The sequence below is a fragment of the Paroedura picta genome, chromosome 6 (genome assembly GCF_049243985.1).
Source record: "Paroedura picta isolate Pp20150507F chromosome 6, Ppicta_v3.0, whole genome shotgun sequence".
Taxonomy (NCBI): Eukaryota; Metazoa; Chordata; class Lepidosauria; order Squamata; family Gekkonidae; genus Paroedura; species Paroedura picta.
The window spans coordinates 19,791,613-19,812,027 of NC_135374.1; the positions used below are offsets into that span (position 1 = coordinate 19,791,613).

The 20,415-nt window shown below is 43.2% G+C and overlaps 1 protein-coding gene across 1 annotated transcript in view; it reads left to right on the forward strand.

Moving 5' to 3' along the window:
* DDX10 (DEAD-box helicase 10) overlaps positions 1-20,415 on the forward strand; it is a 206,895-nt gene that overhangs the window by 138,894 nt on the left and 47,586 nt on the right. The window contains exon 16 of the mRNA XM_077341610.1: positions 17,718-17,774. Within this exon, the coding sequence (XP_077197725.1) occupies positions 17,718-17,774 (57 nt within the window). The remainder of the gene's footprint in view (positions 1-17,717; positions 17,775-20,415) is intronic.

Below are 20,415 nucleotides of genomic sequence, written 5' to 3' on the forward strand. Positions count from 1 at the left end.
CTTGTTCATGAGGTTATGTTATACGCATGAGCTTCAGGACCACTTCCTCTCCAACCTGCTGTTTTTATCCTTCTCCATCCCTAGTTGGCCTCACCCCCTTCCTCTTAAGGCATCTCCCTGATTCCTTCCTCTCAATGTGCTGCCTCCAGGTTCCTGGTTCCATCTTCTGGTAGTGGTCTGCGGGTTCCAACTGCAGCCATACCCAAGACACTTCCACCCACAGCGTCTGGCTCACTTGCTCCTCTTGCGTGTGCCTGGATACTCTTACCACTCCGCCATGCTGGTCTCAATATTTATGGTTGATATTCTGTTCCCCTACTCTTTTTTAGTTTCCACTTCCTCTTCCACATGCCATGTAATCTCTGTCTTCATGAAGTTATACACTGGGTTCCCTGTTAACTGTGGTTAATAAATTGAGGGCCGTCTCAGTTCAGCCTCATCATAAACAGTTATACATCATGCCATGCCATTTTACTGTATCAGACAGTGGCAACCAAGTCTAGTGTGCAGACTTAGAATGTTACACAACATTTCCCCATAATAACATGTTAGAAGACAGGAGAAGAATTCAACCCACAGTTGTTTTCAGCAGCAGCCCTGGGTTGGGTATCATATTTAGTTCTGCCTTGTATTATAAGATGGAACGTAGCTGATTTCTTTTGGATCCCGCTCTACATCCCCCCCCCAATATATGTGAAGACTGTCTTGCAGAAGAAATACCCTTGTGACTGATTACAGTATGACTTATTCCCAAATAACTTTTTCAGAATTGCATTTATTATATGCAAGTAATACTACCATGTACTCAAGGAGGTAGGAACAACTTTTTTAGAGAGCCAGTTCGGTGTAGTGGTTAGGAATGCGGACTTCTAATCTGGCATGCCAGGTTCGATTCTGCGCTCCCCCACATGCAACCAGCTGGGTGACCTTGGGCTCAACACAGCACTAATAAAACTGTTCTGACCGAGCAGTGATATCAGCGCTCTCTCAGCCTCACCCACCCCACAGGGTGTCTGTTGGGGGGAGAGGAAAGGGAAGGCGACTGCCGCTTTGAGCCTCCTTCGGTTAGGGAAAAGCGGCATATAAGAACCAACTCTTCTTCTTCTTCTTCTTCTTCTTCTTTATCCTTCCTGTGTCCTAGGTGGGAGTCACTCTCCGTTCAGTTCCTTTCCCTCCTCAACAGGGAGAGCAGTTTATTTTGCCAGTCTTACTTATGCATTGTATTCTATTCACTTATTATTTCCTTATCTCTTTTTCGGATAGATTTTCATCTTGACCTTTCCTGCTTATGTCTTTAATTCTCTTCTGCTGACTTCCCCTCCCCTGCTCCCTAGGCTCTGAGAAGAGAATGAAGACGAGGTCCAAATTGAAGCGGTGGCCATCTTAAACTGGCTTGCAGATCGTAACTTGCAGGACACTCAAGCTGTGGATAGGGGAGAGAGAAGCGACAGCTTCCCCCCCTGATAAAATCTTTGCACAAAGGCCATGTCTGAGTCTGCCACTTGCTAAAAGCTCAGGAGGAGGTTGCAGACTAGATTTAACCCACACCCATAAGCCAGACAGTCTTCAGGACCCATGAAAGATTCAGAATGATCTTCAGAATGTGCAGCAGTAACAGCAGTGATAGTGGTTCAGTGGCCAACAGCAGTGATAGTGGTTCAGTGGCCACTGATAGTGGCTCAGATGATCTACTCATGAGTAACATGCAGGGGCTGGTTCCATCAAGGTTTTCCCTGGATTTCTTGGCCTTACTCAGGCAAACAATGCAGGAGGAGATTGCCAGTTTTCGTCTGCAAGGAGACATAACTCTCACAGTCTTTTTCCTGCTAGATAGTCCTAGATAGTGGGATAAAGAATGAAATCCCACTAAGGATGCTACAAAAGACAATTTCTGCTGAAAGAGAATAAGGCAGAGAACTCCTTTTTTTTATAATAATTTTATTGTTTATTATTATGTAAAGCATTTACAGAGAAGTTGTAAAGAAAAAGCGACCAGTTGATATGGTTTGCCATCTCTTTTAACATAGATATTTAGTTCCCATCACATATTATTCCTAATCTAGAAGTTTTTACCATTTTTCTTAGCCAAGTGATTGTTAATACATATGAGAGTATGATCTGTTATAGGAATACATTCTGTTATTATCTTAAGTGATATTAGGTCAGTCTCCTTCATAAATTGGCCCTGACCCAAGAATTACTACTGTTGTCTTGTTAATGCCTATAAAATATGGTTTGTCATCCTCTTTTAGCATACATATTAACATACATATTCAATTCCCATCGCATATTAATCCTGATCTAGGGGTTATTACCATCTTTCTTAACAAAGTAGTTGTTGATACATAGGAGGGTATAATCTATTATAAGGATATATTCTATTATTGTCTTAAATGATATAAAGTCAGTTCCCTTCATATATTGGACCTGTCCTAAAGGTTACTGCTATTATTTTTCCACAGGAAGCCAGGAGAGTACTCCATTGTTCAGCTCATCTTTCAGGTGGTCGCAGAAAATGAAATTGTGTTTTTTTCCATAGTAGAGTATTTCTGATTGTCCTTCTGTCAGGGCCAAAGAAATCTCTTACTTGATTCTTGCTTGTAATCGCCTTTGAGGGGGCTCTGAATCCTTTGTCAATCTGGATCTCTTCCTCTGGTCGCACAGAAATATCTCCTGATAGCTTCCTAGTTGCTGTCGCTTTTGAATAAACTCTTTTTATTTTGCTGATCCAAGTCTTTTCCTGCTCTGAGTAGACTTCCAGGTTTTCGGTACTTTCCTTCCTTGAATCTGTTTTCCCAGGTTCTTTAAAGGTACTTTGAGTTTTTACATCTCTGGCACTCTCTCCCTCCAGTTGATTAACTTCCAGACATTGAAGTTTCACTTGATTTACTGTTAGCTGAGCTACGTCATCAGCTGGTCTCTCCGGACCTTGGGCTCCATCCAAAAGCTCCCCCTTAGTCCCACGAATTTCCTTTTCCAGCTTGTTGACTGCTTTCAGTATCTCTGAGTTTCCTTTGCATAACAAATGGAAAAGCTGTGCCTTAGTTAATTCTTCCATAGTTCTAGGCAGTCACAAACTATAAACAGAAAGTCTCGTGAGGTCTCGCGGGAGCACGAGCGATCCCAAATTATCAGTTTGTCGATCTCCGTATCAAGTCAAATTCCCCCACTGAACTTTCACCAATAAATCTTCAAAGCACTCTCTTTGTTTGGTTAATGGGTATAATTAGCTGGGAGTCTCTCACTCAGCGAAAGAAGGAATTCGCTTGTGAATTGGTTGGGGGGGGGGAGGGAAGAGCTTGTGGGAGAAGAGAGAGAAAAGCCAGAAAGCTTTCAATTCTTACTGTTGCAGATTCCAGCTTCTGTCAGCTTCTGCTCCTGTCGATCTGGTAAATGATGGTCTAGGAAGAATGTAAGGTCAGCTGGTCGTTTCAAGCTTGTAAAGTTGTTTGCGACAAAGACGCCATCGTGACCTTGAGCACAAGCCGCTATTAATCCAGGGAGGTCGGTCTTCCTATCTCCCGACGGATCTGTAGGACCCTCAGGATGCTGTTCCCGGTTCCTGGGGCGACCGGTGAGCAGATTTGCGTATCTGCTCAGGTCAGCCAGGTGCAGAAGCTCCTGACCCTCGGCATGGCTTAAGAGCTGAACAGAAGTCCAGCTTTTCTTTATGGCGCCATCTTCAGTTCTCTCAAGACAGAGAACTCCTAATGGGAGTTTGACAGAGTAAGATAAAGATTCCATAACAATCCATAAGATCTTTTAAAAGCAGAGGACTACCCCTACCTACCAACCTAGACTATGGCAGCTTTAGAACTGCAAGAGAGCCCTTTAAGTGAGGGACCAGGTACCTCGGCGTCAGTGGACAGGTCTAATGGGAGCAAATAATTCTTCCCCAGACTTAATGTAACTGAGAAGATACCCCCATTTTCTTCGACAGGCAGAATGGGCAAGACCTTTGGCTCTTACTCAGGTATGCTTTAATCATCTGACCTCAAGTAGCAGTTAATTTGAAAGCACTTTTATTGTCAACATAGCTCAACCTATATAGCGCCTTTAAACTTAATAAACACTAAATCAGGAGATAGGGACAGCGGTCCATCAGAAGTTCATCAGATCAGTAATGTAAATACTTCTGGGCTTCTTAATCTTCTTCCAGAATCTTTCTCATTTATAAGGCAAACTATAAAAATGGGTGGGAATCCTGTGGTTTCCCCAGTGTTAGTGAAGCCCTATAAAAGTAAGACTAGGGTCACTGGAGTCCCATAGAAATAACATTACTAGTCAATCTGCTAAAACTTCTCAACCCATCAAGCCCTTCTTTATTTCAAAGATCAAACAATGTGTGACAGTATCCTGATAAGAATGATCAGTATACCAACCAAAATGTATAAAAACGAGTAAGGGGTTTCCAAATCAACAATGTTACACAGGTAAGCATCCAGATTTCTGGTGTGGTCAGAAAATAATCTACACTCTATCTGCACTCTATACAGGGAGTAGCAAATGGGCTGTCCCACCAAGAGATCCTCCATCTCATAGGGAGAATGACCATTGTCTACGTACTGTGAAGCATCCTTCTCCTCTGAGGAAAGGAAGATATCTTGTCCTTCCCAAACCATCATCAGCTAGTAGGACTTTCAACCTCCTGCCTTTCTATTTTTACCTAGTTTCTTCTTGTCATAACTCATTTAAGTTAACATTACATGCTATCTATTATATAAATTTTCATAGTCTAGCTTTAACTATGTCTTTTAGAGTTACCTGAACTGAAGGGAGATTGATTCCCACTGAGGCGAGAGGTAGAACAACAGAGTATTTCCTGCCTCCCTGAGTGGATGGTGGGAATCACCTACCAACATGTCCTCCTTTCCTCAGAGGGGAAGTATCACAGTATGTATCCAGTGGTCATTCTCTGTCAAGAGTCACTTGGATACTTTTGTCAATACGGTTTTATTATCATCTCCACTTACTTTCATTTCATGAGGGATAATATAAAAATAAATATCTTTAATATCTTGAATTGAGTAATAAAGGTTTTAATAAAGTTTGCTTCTACTCTCAAATTTTGTATTCTAAAATGGTTTGTCCAACATAACTCTTAATGAAGCAATTTTTAAAGCTGCAAATAAATGTCAGCTATAAGGAGTTAGAACAATTGACTGATAAAGTATTTAATAACTGGATTCCAACAATAGAAGTAGCAAAACTTAATTTTCAGAGTTCATGAGTTTGTCAAGGAACTAGCTCATTGATTTATAATATTCCAATCAGTCTCTCCACTTTTCTTCATTACCTCATGTCCTTAAATTATAATTGCTTTATTTCCGTTTTCATTTAAAACCCTACCAAGCTGGTTTTGCCTGCTACTTGAAAAGGAAAATAAGGTAAATTATTTGCTGCTTATCCTCCAGTTCCTTGTTCTGGGAAACCTTCTCAGTTGGCTCTTATTTTTTATTCTAGTGACAAGTGTAGATGTTACAACATTTAGTATGAAATCATTTTAGGAATTAAGGTTGAAGTTATGGGTGTATAGGAGGCACTAGAAGCCATTGAGATTAGTGTATGTAAAGGCAGTAAAACACTGCATTTCAGGTGGTTTGCTGTTAGACTCCTTCCTACAGAAAAAAAAAGGCCAAACAGCTATGCTTACCAAGGTGGTGAGATCACCCGGACCTTCCTAACTTCAGGCATACTGACATGTACAACTGATTTACTTTTGTGTTGAGTACAGTAAACCTGTGAGGTTCCAGTCGATATTCCCAATGGACTTTATTGGGAAAAAATCTTTATTTAGGAGAAAGTGAAACATCACATCTTTCTTGCTTAGAATAAGGCACCTATAAATAAGATCTTCTGTATCTACAGTTCCCCCCTTACTGCCCTCGATCCCAACTTTGGCCATGAAAACTCCAGTTTACAACCCCCTCCCCCTAAAAAATCACTTCTTCAGGCATTGTTCTGATAACCCTGCCCACAGCCACCTCCTTGGTGGGTAGGGAACTTGCCCTTCTCCCGTGTGGGACTGCATAGAAGCCACAAAGATGAAAACGGGGTTGCGCTTACCTTTAACTGTTGTTCATCGAGCGGTCTTCTATGCAGGCACATATCCCTCCCTGCTTCCCTGCCATGAGAAGTTTTTATCATACTATGCCTCACATGTTCTGGCGGCTCGCGGAGAACGGAGGGAAGAGTGCTTGCCTCTCCCACATCATGTGACTTTTGGGTGGGGAAAGCCACCTTCCAAGGGAGGGGAAGGGGAGAGCAATCTTGGGAGTTGAAATTTTCTTGTTACAAGTTCGGTAGCTTCTTTCTGTGGCTGGCTTGCGGAAGCACAGTCTCATGTGTGCTTGTACGGAAGACCACTTGACAAACAACGGTTACAGGTAAGTGCAACCGTGTTTAACCAATGAAATAGCATTCTGCTTCAGTTATATGACTTAAGAAGCAGAACTGTGCTTACAAAATAGAAGCATGCTCATTTGTCATGTTCCGATAGTACCAACAGAGCTGGGGAATAGGAATCATTGCAGCAAATACTTTTAAAATCACTGATATTTTTATGGTGCAAAGTTTATTGCTCTCAGACCAAGATATCTCGTGCTTTTCTTACAGCAATTACACACCAGGTTGGATTCTTAAACTCCCACAGCCCTCTATGCCTAATACATTTAAAATCCTCACCCTGTAATACGTGAACATGTGGGACCTTAAGACCTACCAATAATGCAAGAAACTAATTTATCAAGCTGTTACCTTAAAGCAGGGGTAGTCAAACTGCGGCCCTCCAGATGTCCATGGACTACAATTCCCAGGAGCCCCCTGCCAGCAAATGCTGGCAGGGGGCTCCTGGGAATTGTAGTCCATGGACATCTGGAGGGCCGCAGTTTGACTACCCCTGCCTTAAAGGATCCTTTTACTGTAAACTGCATTTACCAGAGATCCTGAATACCTGCTTCCAAATGGCCACATTCCTATAGCGCTTTCATTTACTGATCATCAGTCTCTTTTTATCTCTGAAGGGCTCGCCTTCTTTTCCTGAGGGCATATTAGCACCTCTTAATTAAGTACTTTCTGGAGTAAAGCTGATTGACGGCCTTGTTACAGAGTATCTTCTTTGCTTCCCTCTCTCTCTTTGCTCTGCCTGCTCGCCTCTCCTGCCACTCAGCATTTCTCAGCTTCCTGTACGGCACTGGTCTCTTTTTCCTCACAGACTCACCTCTGTCTTCTAACTCTGGAAATACTTCAGGGATTGAGTTTTCCTACTCTTGGCTCATGGGTCTGTTGTTTCAAAGGAACAGCTTCTCCGCCATCTTGCCTCTCTTTCAAGCTTCCAGTCTCACTTCCCAGTTGCTCTCTCTGTCTTGCTGCCGTTTCCTTGATGCACAAATAGTTTTGATATTTAGATATCAGGAAGCCAAAAAAATATATTGTTTTGCACGTTCCAAATATTGGCTTGGTATTTGGATCCCCCCCCCCGCCCCGGATTATTTACTATGGGGAATCTATCTGGAGGACTGGAGGAGCTGATTTTTTTTTAAAGATAATGGCAGAAAAATTACTCTGCAGCTTCCGGTGCCTGTCCACAGAACCCTGTAGTTTCAAGCAGAGTAGGTCAAAGGGTCTAATTTTATGGTCCCCTGAACAAGATACCCCCAGCCATCCCCCAATGTTTCCAGTGGGGGGAAATTCTGTGATTTCTCCATGGTAAAAGCCAAGAGTCAGACACACAGAGCCTATGGTAGTCCACAGAAGCCCAACAGAATCACAAGCCAAGATGGCAGTGCAAGCCCAACAAAACCAGTTTCAAACCAGAGAAGGGCAGCTGAACACACTTAAGCAATAGAGGGGGCACTTTTGCAAGCACAGCAGACCCGAGGACAGTCCTTAAAAGCCTATGCTTTTGTTTTGTAAAAGTACACTTGGCCTAAACGTGCTTTACTGTTTTGTTTTTTAAATTGTGGCTTTGTATTCTGAAAGCTGCTTACGTTTTTAGAAATTCAGAGATAGATATGAACACTTTTTAAGTGTTAGTGTACTGTATACTGAGAGCCAGTTTGGTGTAGTGGTTAAGAGTGAGGACTTCTAATCTGGCATGCCAGGTTTGATTCTGCGCTCCCCCACATGCAACCAGCTGGGTGACCTTGGGCTCGCCATGGCACTGATAAAACTGTTCTGACCGAGCAGTGATATCAGGGCTTTCTCAGCCTCACCCACCCCACAGGGTGTCTGTTGTGGGGAGAGGAATGGAAAGGCGACTATAAGCCACTTTCAGACTCCTTCAGATAGGGAAAAGCGGCATATAAGAACCAACTCTTCTTCTTCTTCTTCAACTGGCCTTCAAGAAGCACCTAATTCTTTTTTAAGAAGTAAACAGCTCCCTTCCGGACAATGGAACTCCAAAAGGACAGACTAAAACACTATTTTTTTCCTAAAATTGCTGGACTTCAATTGTTTTGAATCCCAGAGCATACACTAATACACCTTTTAACAGATAATCTATGCTGCAATTATTGTTTGAAAAACAACTTGGCCTCTTCTTCATTTCCTTCCTCTAGGCTAATAAGGGAAAACTAGCCTTAGACTATTTATTTTGTACTGTTTACAATTCCTCATAAACCCTCTATTAAAACTTTATAAGAAATTGTTCTATGACAGTTATATTGCCCAAACAAATAGGAGCACTACAAAAACTCCACCGACCAGTCACCCAAGAAACACAAAAATACAGTAAGTAAACCAGTTCAACCAGAAAGGATAAACTTTTCAAAGGTACTGAACAAGTGCAGGAAGAAAGGACAGATGTCAAGTCCCCATCCCAGAACAAAAAGAACAGAAGAGAGTGCAAGTCTTTTAACAAATAAAACCAACAGAGAGTAAAGCCAAAGAAAAATAGTGCACAAAAGAACTAGAAGGTAAAGTAAGCAGACAAGCAAGCCTCCAATTCTAAAGGGGAAAAAATACAACTTGCACAAGATTGCAATGGTAAGGGTGGGGGGGGGGGCAAACAAAGTCGCTTTTAACATGAACAAGGAAAGCCCCTTCACCAGCCCCCCAAAAGCTGAAAATCCCAAATACACCACACCAGCAAAAACCCAAAGGAAAGAAGCTGCAAGTAAGCCAAAGCCCTTGAAAAAGTTCCACCGTGAAGAGAAAGATTGAATTTGTATGTAAATCTGAAGTCCCCGATTGTTTAACCTTGAAAGAGGGAGAGTTAATAGTCTTGACTGAAGTACTTACAATTATTAAGAGCATAATAGAACACGAATCTATCTTGCCTTCTTTACTTTTGTAGTGTTTGAACAAGAGCTTGCTGGAAGTTAATTGCAAGTGTCTTCTATCAAAGGAAGAATCAAACTTTTCCCCAGTAAGACACTATCTGAAGGGTGTAACTTGCATGCAATTGGGACTTCATAATATGACTTCAGCTTGCTTCCTTGCAATGAGAAGGGTTGACATAATTAATGCGCAAAACATTTCAAAGTACTTCACAAGCACAACTTCACGAATCCTTACACCCTTGCCAAGTAGGTCAGAGTTATTTTTTTCCTTCTTTACAGATGGCGAGTGGTAGAGCAGAGGCAAAAAGATGGTCTGGCCAACACCTCCTATTTAGTATATGGTAGCAATAAGGTTTTAATGGGCAACTTCCTGTTTCATAGTTACAATTCGCTGCTGATTAATTTTCGGACACTGATTACAACAGGATATTAGATAACAATTTTCTCCTTCAAAATATAGTTGGATTAAGAATTCTGGAGACTTGTAAATTGTTTTGTGGTCTCTTTGTTTGTCTTGATAAAAAAGGTATTACAAGACTATTGTTTTTCAGTTCTTCTGCAATAATCCATCAGGATTCTAAAGAGTATACTGTTCATTATAATGCTGATCATATAAATGGGTCCACCTAAGAATTGGTCTCTTAACATACCCACTTAAAACATTGTGATTTTCAGGTATTCAAGAGATTTGTTCTTGCCTCCTTGTTAAGCAGTTTTGAGCAGTTAAGCAGTATGCAAATAGATTGAGATTCTTTTATTTAAATTACAAAAAAATTGCTGTGTTAATTCTCCCACATGCACAGATATTTGTTCTGTGTGCCCATATATACACTGTTATATGTAGATCAGTGATTCCCAACTTGTTGATGTGGGACACATCTTCTGGTGCGCTTCATGAAATGGAATTGTAGACGGACGTGATGTCCGTTGTCCCGCCCATGAAGCATGCCAGGAGATGGAGGGCCCAGCCAGCATCTGCACTGGACCTGGGCAGCAGTTGCATGACCCGCTGAGGCAGTGGCTGCCCCACCCCTGAGGCTGGGGCTGCAGCTGCACCAAACCCGGGGACTGGGACAGCCTCTGCCAAACTGCAAAGGGCTGAGGCAGCAGCTGTCCCACCTCCAAGGCGTTTGAAGCGGCTGCACCAGCCCCTGGGAAGCTGCTGTGCAACCCGTTGGGTCAAGGCAGTGGAGGAGGAGCAGATAAGTGGGAGGGGGGAAGGGAGTGAGTGCGAGTGCACGTATTTGCACGTGTACATGTGCACAAATACTCGCTCAACCCACGTGGGTCAAGGCAGCAGAGGAGGAGCAGGTAAGCGGGAGGGGGGAAGGGAAGAAAGTGTGTGTGTATGTGTGTGTGTGTTTGCTTGCTTGGAGGGATGTTGGGAAACCCGTAGGTAAATGGGGAAATGGGAGGGGGGAAGGGGGAGTTGCTCTCAGTGTGCCTTTGCGCGTGAGAATGGGGGGGGGGAGGAGGTTGGGAAACAAACAGGTAAGGAGGAAACTGGTGTGGAGGGGAGGTGTCTCTGTCTGACTGTGTGTGTGTTTGCGAGGGAAGGGGGGGAACCCTGACAAAGTCACTCCAGAGAAGGTATGTGTCCCACATACCCTGTAAGAGTCATACTGTCAGGATAAATTATTTGGTGTGAAATGTCTACTGAAAAAATAAGCCAACATACTAGGTGTGTAACACACTCTTAGCTCCACATTGGAATGACATTAAAGTGAGTGACAGGAGACTTCTGAGAGGGTGGAGCCATAAAGAAGATGGATAGTTGGAAAATGTCATATAGAGAGCAAAAACAGCAACTTAGTTGTTTTATTGTTTTGATGTAGTAGCAACAGTAGTGAATATGTTAAGACTATTCATTGCAGGCTTGTTGGTTATGTTCTTTTAATGTTCTATGAAGACACAGAAACGTTAAAATTGCCTTCAACAGTGACTCTCCCTCTCCCACTTGTTTAAGACTGCAAACCCTGACCCCTTGACAATTCTAGGGCCTTCAGCACAGCAAGGGTCTTGTGAAGTATTGATCCCCACTCTGTTGTGCCAATATGTAGTCAGTGACCTCATTCCCAAGGGAGGGAGGATACTTCTAGATTCCCTACCACAGTCGTGAGAATACTAGAAAAATACTAGGAAAAATTAGGCAGCACAGTATAGTCCCATCTCATCAGATCTCAGAAATTAAGGAGGGTCAGTAGTTGGAGGGGAGATCACCAAGGAAGACTCTGCAGAGGAAGGCACTGGAAAATCACATCTTTTTTCTCATTTGTCTTGACAATCTTTTGCTGGGGTTGCTATTAGTCAGTTGTAACTTGATGGCACTTGCATACTTACGTATTAGGCACAGAGCCGGGAGACTGAGTTAGCACAAGTTAAACTGCATTTGGGAGGGTGGCTGCCAGTTGTCAAGAAAATACATAAATAATTTTTCAGGGACGAGTGACGGATGACCCCAGTTTTGACCTAGGGGGAAGATCTGCCTGAGGTGAGAGAAAATTTGGAGCACACTTGATATAATTTAGACCTGTTTTCATTTTGAAGTTTTATCAGGCCTGTGAAATTTCAGTGAGACCCCCCAAAAAGTGAAAAGAACAAAGGCTTCAATTCCAAGAACACTTTCCTGAAAGTAGGCCCACTAGAATAAAATGGAATCTGTACAGAATGATTAGAATCACGGCTTTCTGGCTGCTTATTGAATATTACAAAAAGGACCATGGCTTCCTTCAACACTACTATGATAGCCTCTTTATGAACAATGCAAGAGGAGATGCAGTTTCTGTCTCCTCATGTGCATATTTGTAATTTTGCCTATAACACCATCACCTACTTACTTGGGGAATTTTCTTTTGTTGCTGGTGATTTATTTATTTTTTTGACAGTGCCCCAGATGCGACATGTTGGCAGGCATATTAAAATGCTTAGGAAAGTACAGTACGACTGTCAAGGGTCTGGAGGATTGCCTGAATCCTGCTTGCCTGCACAGTTTTGACATTGTGATGAATGCCCCAGCTGCCTGCAGTCCCTCTGTGAATAAGTGTATCAGTTTTTGTTTAGAAGGAAACTTCGGACCTCCCCCCTCCACCATATTCGGTTTTTTTAATGACAAGAAAATTAAATATATTTTTCAAATAATACTGTGTTTGCTCTCTATTTTGCATGGACTTAAGATATCCCCTCCTGTCCAAAAGGCAAGCCAAAGCTGACAAATTTCTAGGCTGTCTAATTTGCAGGTACGGCGTGACAAACATCCTTGGGCAAATAGTAAGGTCATGTATTAATTATGATTAGAAAATTACATTTCCTCCCCCTCTTCGCGGAGGAAAAATTTACTGGGTGCCTACAAAAGAACATTTTTTAAGAAATGCACTGGATGGGTGATTATTTTTGAGAAACCAGCTGTCGTATTGCCAATTTGGTCCAAGGTTACGATTTATTTCTTTATAATTAGAGGAGTGTTCCAGTCAGTTCCAGTTGATACAGAATCAGTTAGGCAATATGTAAAGGTTAGTCTAGAAAATGCCGCTGCTAAAATATGTGTTCCAAGTGGAGCTGAGTCATGAGAGCAAAATGTTTGCAAGGTCACCTGAAATCTGATGCAAAATGGAGGACGGAAATGTTCGACTCACCCCAAGCAGCCATGCTTGTACGTCTATGGTCTATCTCTGGGGACTCTTGATGCCCATTTCTGCAAGTTTGACTCATTGGGATATATGTTTTTGCGAAATACGTATGGATATAATTGCCTTGTTAGGAATGGTAGGCTTCAACCAGGGATTATGAAATGTGAGGCTAGAACATTTTTCTTGGGGGGGGGGGAGCATAAGAATCTGTCTCCATGTTTCTGGTTCACTGCAGCTCCAACGGGAAGATTTTTTTCAGCCCCCCCCACACACACATTTCTTTAAAGTCTACTTTCGATTAGATGTATTTTATGATCCTGCGTTGAGCAGGGGGTTGGACTAGATGGCCTGTATGGCCCCTTCCAACTCTGTGATTCTATGATTCTATGAATGCCAGTCTGGCTTGGGAATCTAGATCAAACAGTCACATTGCTTTCTGCTTTGGAGTTGTAGTTTGGTTTTTTTTACTCCTTTTGTCCAACAAGTGTATCTCCATCATATTAGCAGCGGTTGGGTTGGCAGTACATGTCCTCACACAAACCTTTCTCTGAAATTTCTTCAAAAAGCCTTCTGTCATACCACAGGCATCTAACAATTTCTGTCAGGCCTATGCTGTCCCTTTGTGTTTTCAATCTCATTTTTAAACTAATTAAATAACTGATTCCCTATATCGTGGTGCCCTTTGCCCTTCTCTCAAATGCATTACCCTGCTTTCACATACATTGCTCCTGTGAAATGTGATTCCACGCTTCCCCTCCAATATTCTCTCTCTCACTGTCAGTTTTCAGCTTACCTCCATGAGGTTTTTACCGCAAAATGGACAGGAGTGATTTGACATTGCCTGGCTTCATGATCTTCCATCCAGTTACTAACCAGGGTCGACCCCGGTCGGCTTCTGAGGTCTGATGAGATCGGGATAGCCTGGCCTATCCAGATTGTGAAAAAATATTGTCTAGCTAGGTTCAAATGGATAGCCGTATTGGTCTGAAGTAGCTCAATAAAATCAGAGTCCGGTGGCACTTTTAAGACCAACAAAGATTTATTCAAGACGTGAGCTTTCGAGTGCAAGCACTGTTCCTCAGACTAAACTCCCTGAAGGTTTCTTCTCTCCAGTGGGGCCAAGTCAGAAAAATATCCCCCTTTTGCAGCTGTTTTATTTTGTAAATCCAATGGATTCTATTGATCAGGAGCAGAGCTCGGGATCTCTGATGAGAGCCGAATGAGTTAACAGAACGCACACATACCGACAGCCAGGTTGCATACGTGAGTGAAACCCTCAAGTCAGCAGGGATTAAGATCTGTGGATAGCTCTGGTCAGTGTGTACTTTTCCGGGCAGACACAGAGGTCAGAGTCTAGCTATGCAAAGAGAGTGTAAGCAAAATGTACTGAATAAAGACTGGGGTGAGGAGAAGCCCCGGAGAGAAGATTCCTTTTTCTCCAGACACCTGTGTCATGTGTGTCCTTTCATTCCTACAATCTCCTACCTAGGCAGTTTTAGATTGCCCTACTGCCTAGGTAGGAAGAGTGCTTGCACTCAAAAGCTCACACCTTGAATAAATCTTTGTTGGTCTTAAAGATGCTACTGGACTTTGATTTTATTGCCTAGCTAGGTATTAGACTTCCCTGGGTAAAATCTGCCAGGCCTTGTTGCTTTGTAACTTCCACTCAGTCCAGTGGGGTCTGCAGAGGTCCTGTTAAAACGAATGGTGCCTGCAGTGCAGGTAAACCGGCATGGCCGCTGGATCGCTCCCTGCCTATTCCATTTGGTTCAATTAAACTTGATTGACATGATGAGGAAGACAAACGAGGGTTGCCGAAATAGCGCAGGGTAACAAAACAACCCTGTGCTTCGGTGAAATCTTTACCCTGTTGAATTTTTCACATTGCCTGCTTTCAAATCTGTTTTCACCTGGTTCTGGTTTGTTAGCTTGTCTGGGGGTTTCCCCCCACCCCCTTCCTCCCAGGAGCAGGCGGTTTTTCAGAGGAATGGGCCAGTGACACAGGTTGACAGGCTATCGCGAAGTAGGTCAGAACAGAGGAGCTGGGAAATTGGATTGGAGCAAGTAGAAAATTGAGTATTGGCTTGGAGGGGCAAGGTGCTTATATGAAATGCACCAGAATTGGACAGGCCACAGTTGTGCTGCCGGAGTGGCCAAAAAAAATGACCTATTCCATGGAATACTTTGTTGGAGAGATGGCAGGGAAGAGAGCAGATTGCTAGATCCTGTCTGCCTCATCTGGAATGGAAGTTATTCTGCTTTTCTTTTTCTCTTCCCCCCTGTAAAGCTGAAGCAAACAGACATCATGTAACAAATGACACGTGCATGCATGTGCTTCAGGTGGCAAGCATGGGTTTAATCATAGAATCTCATAGAATAATAGAGTTGGAAGTCACCCCCTGCACTATGCAGGACACTCACAACCCTATCGCTCATGCACTGTAACCTGCCACCCCCTTGAGCCTTCACAGAATCAGCCTCTCCGTCAGACGGCTATCTAGCCTCTGTTTAAAAATCTCCAAAGATGGACAACTCGCCACCTCCCGAGGAAGCCTGTTCCACTGAGAAACTGCTCTAACTGTTAGGAACTTCTTCCGGATGTTCAGTCGTAATTTATTTTGAATTAATTTCATACCATTGGTTCTGGTCCATCCCTCCAGGGCAAGAGAGAACAACTCTGCTCCATCCTCGATATGGCAGCCTTTTAAATACTTGAAGACGGTTTGGGCATCTAGGTTGCTATTCCTGCTATGCAAAATTCTAGGAGAACGGGAAATTGCAGAGGAGAAGGCAGCATGCTTATCCTTTCCTCCTCGTGCCCTGCTGGTAGGATCATAGTGACCAAGGAAGAGGTGGTCTCAGGAGAAAAGGCACAGAACAGGAGAAAATGAATCACCCTCTGTGGTTCTTCTCCTTCTCTCACCCTTGATGTTTCGAAATGGAGATACAGCCATCTGGGTTTCCCAAGCTTGAGCTTGCTGTGCTTTGTCCCTGTGTATGACCTTTGTAGCACCTTCTCTTAGAAACGAGCCTTATTACTCTGGTTCTAATATCAACACCCAGATCCAGAAGAGCCTTCCCTTCCTAAGGCCCATTGTATAGGCCAGGGGTAGTCAAACTGCATTCGCTGGCAGGGGCTCCTGGGAATTGTAGTCCATGGACATCTGGAGGGCCGCAGTTTGACTACCCCTGGTATAGACATTCCACAAGCTTTGCTATGGTTCCCCTTCATCAGCCCACCACTGCTTAGGGCTGACCTCATGGCAGGTGCTGAACAGGATACAGACCACAGGTGGCCATTTCCTTGACAGCCCATCCTCCCTGGCATTCTCCCCTTCCCCCCTTCTCCTCAAGGGAGGGGCAACCGGCTCTGCCATAATGGCAGAGGCCAGTCCCCACCTCCTAGCAAAATTGCACTCAACTCCCGAGTGTGCTGTCACTAATCTGCATCGCCTGAGATTACTGCTGCTCTCTGTAAATTTTAGGACATTGTTGTTGTTTCCTGAGCAATATAATCCATGGGCAACTTCACATTAATTACTATACTAATTACTCTCAGGTTCCAATTGGGAATGCGTCTATCCATTAATCTTTAAACTCGACTTATTTATTTCCTATACTGTGTTTTCCTCTCAGAGTTGAACCCAAACAAATGATGACTTTATAAACTTTGCTTGTTATTTCTGTAAGTCCCTTGTATCTGGTAAACGTCTTTATTATGCTGTATACTAATCCATGACCCACCCTCTACTTATAGATGTGGCCTCATAACTACTATTTCATTCTCTGGCGAAATGTGCCTATGCACACGAAAGCTTATACCTTGAATAAAACTTAGCTGGTCTTAAAGGTGCCATTGAACACAAACTTTGTTTGGCACATATTGGCTCATATCACTTAGTCATTGATACGCACTGAAATGGTCATGAAAAATAAAAGAGGGCAGGCAGAGCTTCCGTTACAAAAAAGGAGATTAGGATTGAATATGGGCCTTCTTTAAAACATTATATTGACCCTGTTTGATCACCGGAGGATGCCGCTGCTATCTTGTTCTGCTCAGATATATCAGATCGCTTGTGGGTTGTGAAAGCCAGTGGGTGGTTCGACGTCTGATAATGTAGAGTGGATACGGTACATAAGATTGTTGATTAGGTAAATTTACTAATGACAGAAATGCTTTGCTAGGAGTAAGTGCACTGTAATTGAGCATTGTTGAGCACCCATTTAGGGGAAAAGCAGAGTTGGAGAATGCCTAAATAGCACCTTGGCTAAATTAATCAAAACATTATCACTCTGTCTCACACAATGTACATAAAAGATTTTGCAATACCAAAGCAATTTTTCCCTCAAGCTGGCATTTCAAAGAGTAATGGTATAATGACTTCAACACAGTACACATGTTGACATTAAAGAGACCTAAAGCTCCTCTCTATTACATCCTACCCCTGGGGAAAGGGCCAGGTAGGCATTCAAATAAATGAATAAAATGGAAAGAAGATCTGCCCTTCACTTAATGGGTCTTTTGGCGCAATGGAAGAGAAAGACAATGGCGTTCTGGCCTCTGATGAGAGCAGCGGGCTAGAAAGAGAATTTCCCTGGCAGGCTGCATAGCTGCTGTTACAGAATCTCAATGGAAAAGATAAACCTTGTTCAAATGAAGGCAAAATTAGAGCTTTCTTCAGTCATGCGTGTATTATTTTACACTTGAATGCAAATGCTAAGTGGCAAGCAGATACTGAGAAGGCTATTTGTATAAAAAATAACTTCATTTTTAAAATTTGGCTTAATTGGTTTGATTTTTCACTTACAGGAGAAAAGGTTAAAAGAAAAGGCGGCGAAAAGGGAAGCCAGGAAGAGAAATGCAAAGGTAAGGCTGATTTTTATGGGTCCCTGAAATTATGCTTTTTGCTTAGAAAAAAAATGAAACTTATAAAACCACTTGTAATGATTTCTCTCCCCCCCCCCACCCCCATGTGTTACCATATAGTCTCTACTGGTGTAGGGGTTCAGAGTGGTGGCAAGCCAGGTTTGATTCCCAGGACCTCCACATGCAGGTGACATTGAGCTCATCACAAGCCTGATAGGGCTGTTCTCACAGAGCAGTCCTGTCAGAGCTCTTCTCAGCTCACCTCCCTCACAGGGTGTCTGTTGTGGGGAGGGGAGGGGAAGGCGATTGTAAGTTGCTTTGAGACACCTTCGGGCAGCGAAAAACGGGATATAAAAACCAATTCTTCTGCTGCTGCATTTCCTGATTGAACGGAGCAGAGAGAAACAGTTGCTGGAGTCAAGTCTAACATTGCCATCCGAAGCAGAATGACACATTTCTTACAGACTTCAACGAATTCAGAAGCGTGTAGCTCAGCTTAGGATGTCATGATAAATATGCCAGAACAGATACTGAGGTCATGATATTAAAAGCATAATATTGGTGCAGTGTTTTGAGGCAGTGACATGGGAAAATTCATTGCTAGGAATGACTAAGAAAAGGAATGGTAGCAAGTCATCGTAATGCCAGTAGGTAGATCTGCAATGGGCCAGTGGAGGTCTAATCCTAAAATCTAATCTAAATGATTAGATCAACCCACAACATTTCACACTATGTCCCCTTTCCTCTTTGCCTCGGGGTTACGCCAGCACTTATTTTATCCACAATGAACACTGAACTTTATATCTTGGATCTGAACGCTTTCTTTGGTAATGGTTCCTCCAGGTTTGTGTACAACCCCTCTTGAGTTTGGTGTAGTGGTTAGGAGTGTGGACTTCTAATCTGGCATGCCAGGTTCGATTCTGCGCTCCCCCACATGCAGCCAGCTGGGTGACCTTGGGCTCGCCACGGCACTGATAAAGCTGTTCTGACCAGGCAGTGATATCAGGGCTCCCTCAGCCTCACCCACCCCACAGGGTGTCTGTTGTGGGGAGAGGAATGGGAAGGCGACTGTAAGCCACTTTGAGCCTCCTTCGGGTAGGGAAAAGCGGCATATAAGAACCAACTCTTCTTCTTCTGCTTTTCATAACAGCCCTGGTAGGTAGGCCGAGAGATACCGGCCTTTGGCTCTGCAGTATAGGGATGCTAGTAATGCAACTGTTCCCCATTACTAGCATCCCTACACTGCAGAGCCAAAGGCCAGGGTATACTTTAAACAATTTCATAGAGGCATTGAAGTGCCAATTCATTTACAAGTGAGAGGAACAACCACTGAGGAAAATTAACCTTGAAAACGGGAGATATCTAGAAATCCGTTTTGGTTGGATCCTGCAATAAAGCCATACAAAAAGCCCTTTTATTTTAATTACTTTATTCTGTATAAAGTTTGCCAACATTGCTAGTAGCCTTGGGATAGGTTTTTCTTTCTTTTTGGTTGTATGCACTACAAACTGTCCCAAGAGGTTTTCCAGGCAAGAGAAAAACAGAGGTGGCTTGCTGTTGACTGCCTCTGTGTACCAACCCTGGATTTCCTTGGCGGTCTTCCAAACAAGTACAAACCAGGGAAGACCCTGTTCAGCTTCCTAGATCTGACGAGATTGGGCTAGACTGGACTGTCAAGGTCAGGGCTCTTTGCTTCTTTACCTACTTCAAGGTGTTTGTCATGATTCTGACAACTATACTAGGCTGCAGCCTAGTATAGCTGTCTAAACATTCCCTCTATTACTGACTTCAGGATCTGCTGGAAGGACCTTGTTCAGGGTTTTCTTCTTCGCAAGATGAGAACTTGTGAGGTTCAGGACAAGGCATTGACAGTGGTGGCACTGTGTTTTTTTGGAACCACCAGTTGAGAGGAGGTCTACTAGATCATGCCAGTGATGGAATTCAGTGGCAGAATTTAAATTCTTTTATTCGCCCAGGCAGAGTAGCGATTGATTCATTTTATAAATGCAATTTATTTGAGAAGTCTCAATCCAAGGAGAAATCTGTGTTGCATGAAACACTGCAAATGGCCACACAGATGCTCATCTGTTTTCAAAAGTCAACTCTTGCTTTGCGGCACATTGCACTTCTGTTTACTTGTTCTGTCCACACCACACCCCCTTTTTATGTCTCTTGCCATAACCACTCATGCATGGTGGTGGGACAAGATTGAGGGAAGAAGGTACATCAGAGTTAGATACAAGACAATTAACCAGAAACTTCTCTAACATATTTTCTTTTGTTGAGCATCCTTTAACATAATGAAAACAATTATCTTGGTTCATGGTGCAGTAAAGCACGTATTATTTTAGCTATCCCCCGTTGCTTCAAAACTCTGAATAGCTATCTTTGTCAGGGAGAGAACACAAGAATGGGCTCCCAGTGAGAAAAAAAATCTGACAGCTGGAACTCACATTCCATTGAGAGTTCAGGGGAGCCCGAGATGATGTATAAATACAGCCATCCCACACTGACAGGCCCCTGAGGAATTAATTTGGGAGCCCCCCCCCCACCATTGCTCTAGAAATCTTAGTTGCAGCAGCAGTGCCTGAAGACTTCCACAGTTCACCCGGGGTCAGGATCAAGAAGCCCCATGTGGGCT